The sequence below is a fragment of the Lycorma delicatula genome, chromosome 1 (assembly GCF_047948215.1).
Source record: "Lycorma delicatula isolate Av1 chromosome 1, ASM4794821v1, whole genome shotgun sequence".
NCBI lineage: Eukaryota > Metazoa > Arthropoda > Insecta > Hemiptera > Fulgoridae > Lycorma > Lycorma delicatula.
Genome location: NC_134455.1, coordinates 45,056,734 through 45,073,282, shown reverse-complemented (window position 1 = coordinate 45,073,282; position 16,549 = coordinate 45,056,734). Strand labels below are relative to the sequence as shown.

At 31.5% G+C, this 16,549-nt stretch overlaps 1 protein-coding gene across 1 annotated transcript in view; it reads left to right on the top strand.

Moving 5' to 3' along the window:
• ash1 (histone-lysine N-methyltransferase ash1) overlaps positions 1–16,549 on the top strand; it is a 229,911-nt gene that overhangs the window by 94,548 nt on the left and 118,814 nt on the right. The window contains exon 8 of the mRNA XM_075354323.1: positions 7,030–7,233. Coding sequence (XP_075210438.1) covers positions 7,030–7,233 — 204 coding nt within the window. The remainder of the gene's footprint in view (positions 1–7,029; positions 7,234–16,549) is intronic.

Sequence of the window (16,549 nt, the reverse complement as noted above, 5' to 3'; positions counted from 1 at the left end):
TAGCTTTTATATTTTTTTCTCTTTTGGAATTATTCATCGTAAATTTTTTTTACAATGAGGAAAAGTTAAAAAAAAAAGGGAGATGAAGTCTGATTCGAACGGATGTGCCTTCTCCTAAGATCAAATATTTCATTAATTAAAATTTTATTTGGCTGTAACTTTGGAACCAATCAAAATAAGTACCACTTACGATATATCGTTGAAAAGCTCTCGATGAGGGCAGTTAAGAGAAAGTCCAAAATCCACATTTTTTGGATTTTGGTACAAAAACTTTTTTGGACACTTGGTACAGTCGATTGCAATCACATGGGAAGATGCACAACTAGATGTTAACAACAGTCCTAAATCCAAAATTTCAACATCCTACGGCTAATCTTTTTGAGTTATGCGAGATACATACGTACACACATTGATACGTACGTACAAACGTCACGCCGAATCTAGTCAAAATGGATTCAGGGATGGTCAAAATTAATATTTCCGTTGAAATCTGAAAACCAAAATTTTTCGCAATCACAATACTTTTTTTACTTCGTACAAGGAAGCTGCAATTAAGAAATTAAAAAAAAAAAATGGTTTTTCAGTAAAAAGTTAATTTCCTATTATGAAATCTGAAATCTTATCGTGAAATTTAAAAAAAGAATTCACCTTATGAAAAGTTATATATTATTAAAAAAATTACCACACTTAACGAGTTAGTTCGGAAAAAAATACTTTTAAGAAATTTTAGATTATTTATTTTTTTGTTTATGATGCATTCTTTCCGGGAAGATTAGGATAAAAAAATGCAAAACTTGGTGAAATGTCGTAACTATGAATGTCGTTCGTTGTTCTTTATAAGACGGAGTAAGAATAAAAATAAATTTCGTGTTCTCCGTTCGGTATTTTGTTGTAAGCTTTAGAAAAATGACTTTAATTTCTTGATAAAAATTTTTAATGTAAGCTATCTTTAATATATCTTTTATATTGAAATCTTTAAAAAAGTGCTTTACCGTAAAATCTACAATTTGAGATTTAAAAAATCCTTTTATCCTCCTTTTACCCTCCCCAACCTACTTGTAGTCCACACATTATTACGTCAAGCTTTCTAGAATCTGAGTAAAGCTAAAAAGTCAGTTGTTCCTAATTACTTTTATATTCGTTGTCTGTTTTTACTTCATAATCAGAAAAGCGAGAATAGTTTTGAAAGGTAGAAGCTTTAGAAACATGTTGCTGAAGAATAAGGGAATTTTTTTAAGTATTAAATGAAGAATGTATATTTCGAATCTGATGAAAAGAAGCTTTTGTGAGATTTTATTTACAAGAACGGGGCGAGTCGATTATTTCAAGCACCCAGGGTCAGTGAGTGAGGTAGGTAATAAAGGAATGTTTTAGGTAAAATACCGAAAGGACTAAAATATTTGATCTAATTAATGGAAACGTTGAATTGCTTCGATTTAAGAATGAATTACGTTGTGTTTTGCATTAATAATTTCTGTTTAGTTAATGTGCAGCGTTATTACATGATGAAATTTCATTAACGAAGACCTCGTATCCCTTTATTTTTTGTGTTAATGATTGAATACTATTAAAGTTTTTCTTGTATGCAAGGTGGTATGTGTATTTATAGGCGTAAAAATTGATGTGATTCGTTCATTGCCTTATGTCACCGCCCGATGGTGCATTAATTTAAATAGGATTTGAAAATAAAACACCGGTAAGTAACGTAGTGGAAAATGTTATATTCCCGCCAAGTAACTGATTACACATATTGCGAGTGAAGAGAGAGAAGTATGGCTTGCATGCATCGAGTAATAACATCAGTTTGTCCTTGCTAAGTATCTAGTCTGTAAAAAAATGCCTTAAATTTTCATCTTCGTTCGCTCCAGTGCATTACTTCACGAGTGTGATGAAGTAACTCCTTATTTTATGTGTTTGCGCATACACATACGCGCGTGAGTTGCTTAAAGTTGTTTTCGACATACCTTTTTCTTTTTGTCTTACTACGACGCAACGGTTGACCGCCCATCAAGGCCTCTTTTGATACAAGGCCGTGCTTGTATGTATTCATACATCATGCTCGTTTTGCTCACTTCGTTAAATTAATTTTTGTGCAGTAATGAGCACCATATTATTATTTTAAAATGTTTGTCTTAACAATATTCATTCATACTTCCACATTTGAATGCTGAGTTCTGTAATGTACGAATAAAAATGTAAATTTAATAATATAATTTTTGTTTATTTCTCGCTAGAAGTTTATCATCTCTCGTTTAATATGGTTTTCCGTATTTTAAATATTTATTACTTTTGTATCCGGATTGTCGGCTGAATCATTAGAACTGTTACTTTACTGTGGTCCAGCTGACAAATAAATTGTACATAATTAACCGTTTAAGAAGTAATGGAATCTGCAGTAATCTGTGTACTTTTATTAATTATTCGAGACATTTTGTCCAATAACCTGTTTTTGTGTAGAACACTATTTTATTGTTACAGTTAGACTTAAATTTTATGCCGTAAACTAACAATAAACGAAGTAAAATTCAAGAATTAATGAAGTCATTTTCGGTTGTGTGCCATTTTTCTGTAATCGTTAAAATGTGCTTTTTATTGTTTCTAATACACGTTATATTTACTGGAACGAGAAATATTTGCTTAAAATCTTTCTCCTTTCAAAACAAAATAAGGTAGCCGTTTTGAATTTAATCAAAAGATCGTTTTGCGAAGGTCGTCGCTAACCTTGTTCGCTCCGGCGGTTAAAAACTGTGAACTCGTAACCTGATCCGAAATTGTGTGTCATTATAAATAATGGAAAGTTTGATTTTGAATTATTTTCGAGGATACAAAATATAGTAATCCTGTAGGTGAGGAGTGGTTATTACCTAAATAAACCCGCCTCCCGCCTGAGGAAAGCGAGCAACGACCTAAGAATAGCTACATAAAATAGTTGAAATAATAAATAATTATGTTGGTTGAATGTATATATTTTTTTATCAATAAAATTAATTAGAAAATATTACAATAATATCGGGTAAATAATAAAAAATGCTTCCATTCATTTTGCTTTATTTTTATAGCGATTGCATATTTATTTAGTTTTCTAGTGTAAGTAAGTTCGTGTACGAAAGTGTATCCGTCGTATGAAATTATTGTTTTGTGTAATTGTTATTAGTGTTTGGAGAAGTCGATAAATAAAATTGATCATTGTATAGGACGAAATAAAAGAGTACTATTAAATTTTTATGAGGTGAAACAAATACAGAATTATTTGAATTTCAATACTTTTTTTTTATTTTTAAATGCGGTGTTTTTTTTTACTCTATATATTTTTTACTCTAATAGCTAATCTTTATTGCTTCGTGCGAGGTCGTAGATGTTTGCGTAATTTAATATCTGGTCGATCTTTGATGCTTTCGTTTTTAGGAGGGGTTTAGAATAAGACAGATGGTCGACTGAAACACGTTTCTGTTCGAAAGTCGCGACAGGTGATATGAATTCGACCAGTTGATGGTATCTCAAAAAGCAGTATTATCTGTACTATTTGATCAGTGTCATATTTTATTAAATGGTCAAGACTTCCACAGACCATTTCCTGCATATTGCCTCCTTTTAATTCAACAAATATTGCTCAATTTAATAGCTAAATGATGAAAGGGCATATAACGTTTTGAAATTATTATTTGTTTGTTGGTCGCATTTAACATCTGTAAGATTTCAATTCTGCTTTCTTCTGATTATAATTATATATCTTTTTTCTGTATAGATGTTGATATTCTTAATTTTTGTTTTGTATCTGTTAATTTCGAAGACTTGAATTGAATAAATTTCAGAAAATTTACTTTTGCGTTATTTAATAAATGGATTGAATCTGTGGAAAGCTTTTGGTTTCTTATCATATGTCTTTTTCCTAAATATGTCATTTTTATGAAGAGTTAATAGGTTTTGTATTTTCTTTCGCTATTTAATAAATATTAATATGTCATGTATAACATCATACACATTCTTAACTCAATGAGTGTAAATATTCAACATCAAATTTTTAGAAATTAGTAAAAAAGACAACCGATTGCAAGTTAATAAAATATAATTGTATTGCCACCATATACTCATAATTCAAGTATATGATATTGGTGAAATAATAACATGAAAATAGTTTCATATAATGAACTCTAGTTTAGTAAAGAAAGCCTCAGTAAGACATTTTGCTGAAAGGCTGTCAGATCTGTGTTTTTCAGATTCAAAATAGCATTGAATAATATGCTATATGTCTTATGCTTATGTTGAACTGATGAAGGCAGATGATTAAAATGAATTTCTTTGCGTAAAAAGATTGAAAGAAGTGCAGTTGAATAAAGTAAATGTTTTTAATATGCGTTTAACATAATATATAGATGAATAATGTTTGGAGATCTAAAATCTATGGTTTTTTATTGTAATACTTTTCCATAATAAACTATATTTTTAGGTAAAGAGATTGCATCTTTTAATTTACATTTCCAGGTTACATATGAATAATCTTTGAAAATATCGTACGAGTGGGTATTAGATTTTGATGTCATTATTTATTGAACAAAATAATAGTACTCAAATAACGGAGCCAGTAATGGTATAATGAATCTTTTAATAAATTATTTAATAATTTTGAACTATTAAAAACATGTCAAGATTACATAATTAAGAAGATGATATGCTATGTTGCTATTTTATTCACAAACATAATTGAGTAAAGGGAATTGGATGTTTCTATACCTAACGTTTGGCTATACTTTTCCTAAGTTCGATTAGGGTTAAGGAAAGTTTTGTGTGGTGGTAGTACATATTGATGAGCTACATTGAGAAAACTATGTTTATAATAAAGCTTTATGTGCCTCTTACAAAATTTCATATAAAATAGCCAGATGTAAAAAGCTACACACCATTGGTGAAGAGGTTATTTTGCCAGCTGCAATTGAAATTGTAGAAACTATGTTTGGAGATAATTTTACCAAACAATTGCAGTTCATATCTCAATCAAATGATACTGTTGCTTGTTGAATTGATGATATAGCTGAAGATGTACAGCATTAGATTTTCGGGAAGTTGTGTGACTTCAATTCAGCTTAATGAAGCAACAGATAGCAATAAATATGCTCATCTCATTACCTATGTTCGATTTTGTGATAGTATGTCAGCAATAGGAGAACTACTATTCTGCAAACCAATAGAACTCAAAGGAACAGCACTCAAATTATTTGCTATCTTAAATGATTTTATAAATGAGGCAAATATAGTGGAAAAATTGCGTCAGAATATGCACTTATTCAGTATCTGAAAGATTCCAAAATGTACAATCACTTGTGAAACAAAAATCTCCACGGTGTGTCTGGACACATTGTATGATCCACAGAGAAGCTCTGGTTTCCAAAGAAATGTGTCCTGGTCTGAATATTGTGCTAACGACGGTTGTAACCATAGTAAATTATATAAAAATGAGACCCCTAAAATTAAGAATCCTTACTTTGTAAAGATGTGGGTGCAGTACATTCAGTTTTACTATTTTATTGTGAAGCTGTATAGTTATGTGGGAAATTTTTGCAATGTGTTTATGAAGAGATGAAATCACAATTTTTCTAGAAGAGCAAAATCGACTGGAAGCCAAGAAGTTTTGAAATTGTTTATTTTTGATGGAATTGAGCTACTTGGTTGACATATTTGAGAAATTAAATACCTTGTATTTTCAACTCAAATATGTATTTTCTAAGGAGCAAATACACGTATGTTGAATACGAGTGATAAAGTTTATGGTTTTTGTAGAAAATTGAAATTTGGAGCAGAAATTTAAAGCTAAAAAAACCTAGAAATGTTTGCAAGTATGGATAGATTTGAAAGTTGGTTTTGTAACCATTGAAAAATCATTAAGCCATGCTGGCAAAGAATTTTATTAAAAAGTATTTTTTTGCTGACGACACCTTGGTAGCAAGTTATCAAGTGGGTTAGGGATCCATTTCAAAATACTACCTCCCGAAGGGCTCTCAACTGCCAAATAAGAAATCTTCATAGACTTCATGATAAAATCAAAAGACAATTTAATTTAACTCATTGAATTTGGGGCAGAAGTGGATGATGAGTTTTTGTGACTGAAAAGAAGAGCATTTCATATACTGCTGCTTTGAATACAAAATATAGATCTCAGCTAAATATAGAAAAAGTACTCAGGTGTCTATTCTAATATTAAACCTTGCTTCAAAAAACTTTGCTCTTCAAGACAGGCCCAAGGGAGTCACCAGTAGTTATTAAACTTGTTTTTAATTTAGTATTGATAAGTTAATTATTAAATATGTTATGCAGTTCTGATACAATCCTATTTATAAGTGTGTTACATTAGTATAAATGTGCATTTTATTATTACGTCAAAATTTATTTTGTTTTGCTTTCCTTTAGTATATTAATCAATTTATTTAAAGATATTTTCTTTTCAATATGCTTGCGTCACCTGTTTTAGTGTTATCAAGTCTCCCTAGTGGAGCGCACCCCACAGGTTTAGGAAACACAGGTTTAAGTAGTTTTGTTTTGATTAGATTCTGTTAGTTCTTTTCCAGCCTTCTTCATATTTCTTTTTTAGTATTAGGCAAAATGTTGTGAAGTCAATAAATAGCTGTTCTCTTTACTTATTTATTTATTTTTTAATCTTTGATACCCTGATTATTTTATATGTACATATCAGAAAAGGCATTTCATGGAAGCTACTAAACCAAATCCCATGAAAATTGCCTGACTATCTTTATTTATTGAGGCAGACTGTTAGACAAGTTGGAATTGCAATTTATTTTGGGATAAATATTGTGTGCAATGCAGGTATAAATATTCTTTTTGGTTGTTGTTGTGTTATCATTCCACAAAGTTTTAATTACACAGAACCTCCATGATTTGCTGATTTTAACACTGAATTAATTTGCCCTTTTTTAAGCTTATGTTCAGCTATATGTCAAAATTTCTTTTTAAATTTTTCAGTTGTGTTTACATTTAAATACTTCCTTTTAAATTAGTATATGACTTTTTTTTAAACAGGCAGCATTTGGTGGTGGAAGTGGAGGTGGTGGGCAAGATCGCCGACACAGTTCAGAAGTATCTGATAGTTCCTCTGAAGAAGAAGGTGATGATGAAGATGAGAAGCCAGGAGATGGTAGTGGTGATGCTATCACCCAGCTTGCTCATGAGCTTGCACAACCTCCTGAATCTGGCACATCAATTCCTATATCAGAACATTTGCAGGTATAGTTTGATTTTAACTTATAGATCAAGTCAAGTTTATCTGTAGTAAATATGTCAATGACCTCAAATTAGCCAATACTTCAGTACTTGGGAGTAAGTTACTTCAGTAACTTCAGGAGTTAAGTGATTAGCTCTGTAATTACTAAGCTGTCCATGGTACTGTGGGTCCCCACAAATCCTTATAAAATTATATTTTAACTCCTGTGTTACCATTGTGGTATTGGAATTAATGTAATGTAATAATCTTATTCTATCACTACTGGACCAAGCAGACTAACAACTGAGTAGTCCATCTCATCTAAACAGGCTAACGTGTTAACTTAATCTGTATTGAAATTTTCTGGAAAGTATTTACAGCAGTTGGCAGAAATAGATGTTTAATTTTAAGGATTGATTTCATCGATTCTTTGTTGAAAAATTTCAATTTTCTTTTGTTATCTAGTAGGATCTCTGAACTGCACAGAGTGAGTGTCTATAATTTTTTATTATTTATATTGTTTTTATTATTGTTATTATAATTAAGAACTAATTTCTCATTATAAGGAATTTGTAGTCTGAATGGAGCAGTATGTCTTTCAAATGTTTAACATTGACTCCCTTCTTTTTTAAAAATTTTTTATGTAATGGTTTATTCTCTTATCGTAACTCACAACTTTGTGTATTAGCAACCATCTTCAAACCAGACTACACAGATAAAGAGAATCACAAATTAAACTTGTGATTTAATAGTTTTCATTGTCTGTTGTTTTCAATATTAATAAAAAAAAAAACCAAATAAGAACCTGAAGCTAATTGAGGTTTACATTTGAATTATAACTTGTCTAAATGATGTTACCATAGTGTGATAAAATGGAAAAAGTAAATTGAATTTGAGTCATATCTGTACTTAGTATTCTAGTGTTAAGATTTTTGTTATCAGTTACTTCAAGTGTGTTGTGTTGATGCTCTTTATCTAAATGTGTGCAACATTTCCATACATTTTCTGTGTTAATATATTATATTGATATTGTTTTTATGTGGGGGATGAAAAGGTTGAATCAGTTTTACTGTGTGGTTTACTTGTTGGTTTTATATTTAATAAAGCATCCTGTTTGTCTGTTGTGGACTTTCAAAAAGAGCAGCTTTTTGTTTAGTCAAAGCACATAGTCTTTGTTTCTCAAGTTTTTCTGTGTATGATAATTTCTCCTGAAAGTTATTTTGCATTCTTAATTCTTTACATGATCATATCCCGAGGAGGGTAATATGTTTGTGTAGTTTATTTTTGCCTCTTCTGTTTCCAGAACTGTTGATTGTAGATACGAGGTGTGTTCAGAAAGTAATGGGAATATTTGTTTTTTGGAAAGAATTTTATTTATTTGTTTACATTAATGTATCTTCAAAACAGTCCCAGTTAGATATTATACATTTATGCCAGCGCTTTTTCCAATCACTGAAACATTTCTGAAACTTGATTTTTGGAATAGTGTTTAGCTCTTTCAGCGATTCGCTTTTAATCTTATCTATGCTTGTAAAATGACGGCCCTTTAAGGTTCTCTTTATTTTTGGGAATAGAAAAAAGTCACACGGGGCCATGTCTGGGGATTATGGCGGCTGGGGTATCATTACAGTGTTGTTTTTGGCTAAAAATTGACAAACGAGCAATGAAGCGTGAGCAGGCACATTATCATGGTGCAAAAGCCATAAATTGTTTCACCACAAATCAGGGCGTTTTTTTCGGATTGCTTCACGCAAACTGTGTTGAACTTGTAGGTAATACTCCTTATTTATCGTTTGACCTTGTGGCAAGAACTCATGACGCATCTGTTAAAATTGAAGAACACTGTGAACATAACCATGTTGAGCTTTTTTCAGTCTTGGTGATCCAGAATGCCTCCACTGGGACGATTGACCCTTACTTTTGACATCATATCCGTAAATCCATGTTTCATCACCTATTATGACACGTATCAGTAGTCCTGCATCATTGTTGACTTCATTTTGTGACTCCTGAGCAACTTCCATTTGCCGTTGTTTTTCTTCAAAATTCAACAATTTTGGAACAAATTTTGCTGTCACACCTTTTATACCCAAAACATCTGAAAAAATTTCATGGCATGAGCCAATTGATATCCCAACATCATTAGCGACTTCTCTGATTGTGATTCGGCGATCATTCATAATCATTTCCTTTCACCTTTTCCACGTTTTCATCAGTTGTTGATGTGCTGGGGCGTCTGGGCGCTCATCATCTTCAACATCTTCACACCTTCTTGTAAACGCTTATACCACTTGTAAACCCTTGCTTTACTAATAGCAGACTTACCAAAAGCAATATTTAACATTATTAAAACATTGCTACACCTTATTCCATCCTTATAGCAAAATTTAATACAAATTCTTTGATCTATAATTTATACAAATAAAAAATCACCAATCGTACCAAAACACGTGTTATCCCTTTCACAGCTGACAGTAGACTAAAAATCCAATATGGCTAAAAATGTACAGATACTTTTCAGACATGATTACCAATACAACAACGAAAAAGTCCCGAGAATGGGACTTATTCAACTTGTGAAATTTCAAAATTCTCGTTACTTTTTGAATACACCTTGTGTAATGATTTGAAAAACCTCTTTTCACTTTGTATATCATAACTAATGTGCGGCATATTATAAATTAAATTAAGCAAATTGTCAGTGTGATGTTTATTCAATTATTCCTTTCCAGTGGGCAACAAATATTTTGCTACTTGGTGTTTGGTGTCCAAAGGTAAGTAATCTTTCCTAAGTAAACTCAGTATGTGCTTATGGTCTTTTGTGTTACTTTAAATCCTTAACAACCCATTGGGTCTAGTGATAAAATTGCAATTGCAGATCAGTTGTACAGCTGATTTTTAAAGTTGAAGGTTCTGAAGTTTAAATCCTGTTATAAGTGCGTTACTTTTATACATATCTGAATACCAGACTGTGGATACCAATGCACTTGGGTGGTTGGGTTCAATTAACGACACATCTCAGGAATGGTGGGTTGACCTGAGTCTCTACAAGATTACATCTCATTTACATGTCTACATATCATCTAATTGGGCTATGATGTTACTTATTGTTTGCAAGTTGAGCAGATAGGAATGCATACATTATGAATAAAAAAAAGTAAATAAAAGAAATCTTTATTTCTATCAGAACTAATACTAGTATGGTGTCTTTTTTATTTGTATGACATATTTGGTGAATTTTTTCTTGAATTTATTGACTTGTGTATCATTTATTGATGATGCTTTTCATTGTGATAGATCTTCCATAAAAAGATCTTTTGTTGTATTTGATCATGTATGTTACTTAGAGGATCCTCATTTGTATCTGTTTTTGTATATGTAACAGTCATTTCTTCTTAGAAACTAATGTCCAAGCACATTGTTATATCTGTTATCAAGCATTTCCTTTACTGGGGGATGGCATAATCAGTCTTGTTTGGTGATTTGATCACTTGTGTTGTTTTTATGCTTGGTTTATTTTTACTTTCCCATCTAGCAGTATAGTAGAGCTATAGCTGTAGAAGGGAAAGTATTGTAATCAGTCCAATTTGAGAATATGCAGTTTTCACCGGATCTTGATGTTTTGACAACTAAGGAACCCAAAAAACCAGATGGAAATTTTCCAGATGTTTTCATATGTACGTGTTTGTGTTCGGTGTCTCACACCTTATATCTCCAGAACTACTGGACTGATTTTGACCAAACTGGGTCAAATTACTTCTGTATGTGGGGCATTGATGCCATTAAATTTTCAACTTAAAAGCTCAAGGGGGTGAGGCTGTAGAGCAAGGTCATCTTCAGTATCTTGAGATTTCATCTGATTAAGGTCGTATTTTTCTTAGGCACATTTATTAACAATTAAAAAATAATATTTGCAAAAAAATTTTCAAAATTCCATACCCACCCCAAAAAATGTTATACTATTGGCAGTGTGGTTATACTGCATCAATGGTATCCCGTCACCACAAGGAGTACTAGTATAACACCGATGTTCAGCTCTTATAGAAAAATATATTTAAATAAAATGATATATATTCTAAATTAAGTTGTGTGTGTATGTGCGTGTAAGCTGTGCATCAGAAAAAATCTGCGTGACTGGACAGTCCTACAACTGTGTTGCCAGCATTTTTTAATTTGTGGTTAATTGGATTGATAGAAGTTAGTAAAAATATTTCATAATTTTGTGCAATACAACTGTGTTATATAACTTGTAAACAGTTATACATTTTTTGAATATATGTGATCTTAATGATGTTTCATTTTGACTATTTACATGGTTATCCAAAAATTATTCGACCTATACCATGAAGAAAAAGTAGTACATCTAATGGCTTTCAATCCTAGTTTTCTTTGGAGTAGTCCTCTTGTGACTTCACACTGGATTAACCCAGGTCCTTTCATTATTGAAAATAATTTCTGTACCCCTCTTTAGGAGTAGTCAGATTTGTTGGTGTGTTCATTATCATGTCCTGGCTGTCAAATTGGAACGCATTTTAACGGTATCTTCAGCTTGGGGAACAATCAGAATTCACAAGTAGCCAAGACTGGTGAGAAGAAACCAGGTGAACGTGAGAAATTTTGTGCTTAATCTAGAAATCCTGAACTAGACATATTGAAAACATACAAGTGCTGGTTTCTACAGATTGGTTTCTTTTCCAAACTGTGTTGCAAACTGAGTACGATGAAGAACCTCCAGATAGTATACTACTTGTAGAAGGTGTGGTATTTTAGTGTGCATGTGTGATAGTCTGGTGAAGTCTGTGGTAGTTTGTAAAAGGCCAGTGTTGTCACTTTCATTTTGCTTCTCCCTTATTTACTTTCTTCAGCCTTGGAAAAGAGATGATAGTGACTTTCACTGTGACTACTAAGGTTGATTTCAAGGTCAGGGTGTGTGTCAAGATCAGGTTTTTGTCTCTTATATCCAAGGAAATTAAGATCACCACTTTCATACTCTTTATGTCCTGTGCAATGTTAAGACCGTGTATATAGAACTATTGTTTATCCCCAATGTCATTTGCTACTCCTCTGATGATGATGTTCCATTAACAAATTGTAAGTTGTTTTATGAAATTTGGATTTCAGCTAGTTGATGGCCTACCAGTATACTGGCCATTCTCAACTAATGTTGGACCATTTAGAAAATTGTTGTATCATTTTTTTTATCACCCTCATAATGTTACAGATTTTGTATTTGGTGAGAGCTCTTAATATGTAGTTTATATATTTATCAAATTATTTGTAACTAATTAAACTTTGTTGTGATGCGCACTAGTAATTAGTTTTTTATTCAGTAATTAGTATTTATTACAATACTGACCATTGTAAAGTGATTCTTTTGTGCAAGCTTGACATTGTGAAGTGTAATTTTAAGCAAGCTTTCTGACTTGATAAATAAATAACTTTTTATATTAACGATGAAACAATTTATTAAATTGGGAAATACAGTTAAATTTTTGTAATTAAGAAAAGTTTTAATTCTTTAATAAGTAGACAGATTTTATTTATATTTGTAACTGGATTATAGTCTTAAGATGTTAATGTAGTAGTGAGCTTGATTGTGTACAAAATATTACTTATTGCTGGAACAGTTATGCAACTCTAAAAAATGGTTATTCAGAAATGGGTTTGAATGTTCCAATTCCTCTCTTTAAGATCAGTTTTTTGGCTACATCATATCAAAGTGAAAAAGTACTTCGTATTAAAAAAATTGAAACTGTGTTTCAATTTTTTTTCATTAGGGTTAAGTTTGAGTGATTTGAAAAAAATTACAAACGTATGAAAAACTAACTTCAGTAACTGAACTCCAAAATATTTTCATTACATGTATGCGTAGTAAGTACACAAAATAGTAAGTTCTAAATAAAAATAGTTAGAATTGTTGTTCTGACAATTGGTAGAACTATTCACAGTTTTTCTTATTCTTACGGAGTGAAAATGAGTTTTGTTTGTATGTGCATGCATACATACGAGGAGTGTGAGAAAAGTAATGAGATTGACTTTTTACTTACCAAAGTTTTTATTTTTTTCAAACAACAATATTATCCCCTTCAAAGTAGTTCCCTTGGGCAGCTATACACCGGCAGTGTTGTTGTTCCCACTCCTGGTAGCAGCACTGGAATGCTTCAACTGGTTTGTCACAGTCTTTTGAATGTTCTCCATGTTCCAAAATGACATCCTTTAAGACATGTTTCAATTTTTGGAAAAGGAAAAAGTCACAAGGACTCAAATCAGGTGAATAGGGGTGTTGAGGAACCGTAGGAATGTGTTTTGAGATCAAAAATTCCCTGATAGAAATGGCTGTATGACACGGGGCATTGTCATGATGAAGCATCCACTTATCTGCAATGTCTTGTCTCACGCAAATCACTTTTCTTGAGCCTTTCAAGGACACCTTTGTAAAAACTTGGTTGACAGTTTGTCCTGAAGGAACAAATTCTTAATGCTGATACCCCTGCTGTCAAAAAAGCAAATCATTATGGTTATGATCTTTGATTTGCTCATTCAACATTTTTTCAGTCGAAGAGATGACTGAGTGTGCCACTCTTCGCTTTGCTGCTTTGTTTCAGGATCGTACTCAAATATCCAGGATTCACCACCTGTGATCACATGATTGAAGAATTCTTAGTCCTTGTCAATCCTCTCAAGAAGATCAACGCACTCGTTTCTTCAATTATCCTTCTGTTCCGTTGTGAGGTTTTTCAGCACCAATATCGCACAAACCTTTCGCATGTCCAAATCGTCTGTCAAAATTTGATGTACGGTGAAAATGTTTAAACTGTTCACTCATCATCCTTATTGTTAAACGACAGTCTGATCTCACAAGAACCCTCACACACTCAACATTTTCATCAGATTTTGAAGTTGAAGGTCTCTCTGAGCAAGGTTGATCTTCAACGTGTTCTCGGCCTTCCAAAAATGATTTGTACCAGCGGAAAACTTGTGCTCTTGATAAGCAATGTTCCCCATAGGCCTGTTTCAACTTTTCAAAGGTCACACTCGCGGATTCCCCAAGTTTAACACAAAACTTGATTGCACAACGTTGCTCTAAATTCTGATGCTCCATTTTCATAACACAACAAAAACATAACTTCACTGATGGCGCTGCCAAAAATAATTTGTTGGCTATGAAGTTGAAACTTGTACTGAACTTATGGAAGGGATGAACAAACTGGTCTAGCAGAGAGATACTTTATGCATCGTGATAGTCTCATCTCAGATACTTATTAGCAGAATTTGTTGATTCATTTTATGTATTATGTATTATGAAGCACTCATTACTCATGAAAAAAAAATAGAACTTAATAAGAGTTCAATCAAGTTTTTTGCATTTTTAGTCTTTACTCTCAATTGCTAATTCAACTATTCTTTACCTCATGAAGATATGTTGAAACACATAGAAACTGAAGTAATACTTGTAATGCAATAGAAATAAAAAAAACAATTGAAGGTCGGCAATAATTTCATAATTACAGATAATTTCAAATTTGTAATTAAGAATTAAATAAAATTATTTTGCAGTAATTTCCTAAGAAGAAATAATATAACAGAGAGATTGTTTGCTGAAAGAACATCATGTGAGATAATTACAAGACCTGTACCCATTATTTCGTCAATAAAATTTTAAGCTCAAATAATTAATGAGATAAAATCATGTTACTTTTACAGCAATTTTATATCATCATAAGATATGAAAATCTTGTTGAAAACTTAATCAATCATCTTTACAGGCATGAACGACAACCAAAAAAATTTGTTGACAAAAACCCGTTTTTTAGGTTTGAAGTAACATAACTTTGTTAAATGACTAAGAAATGGTAAATTTTATCAAAACTTGTAGAATATTTTTTTTTGAGAAAATCTATGTAATAAGTCTATGAAAAACAAAAAAAAAAATCAATTTTTATTATTCAAAACAAAACAGAACAAAATTTAACAAAAATGTTATTATGAATTTGTAAAAATTAAAAACTGTTTTTATTAGTACAATAAATTTAGACCTTTGAAAAATTAGGTTGGCACCACTATGCTTCAAAAATGAATTTGAATCCTACTCATTTTTGTCATAAAATTGTGGTTATGTGTAATAACAAATGTTAGGCATGAAGTTATGTAGTGTTTTAGTGTTTGTTGTATTCTTTTCTTTCTTTTCCTGATTAGCCTCTGGGAATTACCGTTTTGGTATTACTTCAGAGGATAAATGAGGATGATATATATTAGTATAAATGAAGTGTAGTCTTGTACAGTTTCAGTTTGACCATTCCTGAGATGTGTGGTTAATTGAAACCCAACCACCAAAGAACACTGGTATCCATGATCTAGTATTCAAATCGATATACAAGTAACTGCCTTTACTAGGACTTGATTGCTGGAACTCTCGACTTCCAAATCAGCTGATTTAGGAAGACACATTCACCAAACTAGACCAACCCAGTGGGTGTTTGTTGTATTCTAAACTGTACCTACATTTTCCAATTAAATCTGATTTTAAAAAAGTGAAATTCCGGTTTGAATTCTTTGTTCTGAAAAATGCCATCTTTCTTCACTCATGCAGGATAGGCTGGTATGATTTTTATGTGTGGCTTTTGCAATGGAATTTCTCTTGCTGCGGTGGAAGAATACAGACGTAGGATTCCTGGACGAATAGTTACAAACTGTAAAGCATTTTGTAAAGTACTGTAGTTTTGTCAAAAGGTAAACAACAATTACCATTTAATTTCATTTATACTATTTTTGGACAAAGCTACTTTTGCCTATAATGGCATAAATAACATGGAATTCATTCACATCAGTATTCTAAAGAAAACCCACATGTTGCAGTTAAATCAAATTTCCAGCAATAATTTTTGGTGAGCATTTGGTGTAACTTGATCACAACCAATTAATAGGTCCGTTCATGCTAGAGTAATGTCACGGCAAGAAATTATCTGGAATTTTTAAACAATGAATTTCTGACAGTGCTTGAACATTTTTCATTGGCGAAATGAATTGAAATGTACTATCAACTTGATGGGACATCAACACTTCATGAATGAAAATTACAGTGAGTATTATTTTTAAAAGTAATTAAAAGATATTCTAGTTTTTCAAAAGTCTAAATTTATTGTATTGAAAATAGCTTTTTTAATTTTTACAAATTCATAACATTTTTCTGTTATATTCTGTTTTGTTGTTTTTAATAGAAGTTTTTTTTGTTTCTCATAAAATTTATTACATAGATTTTGTCAGAATTTAATTCTGTACTGGTTTTGATAATAAAATTTATGCATTTTTTAGTTATTTAACAAAGTTATTCTATTCAAA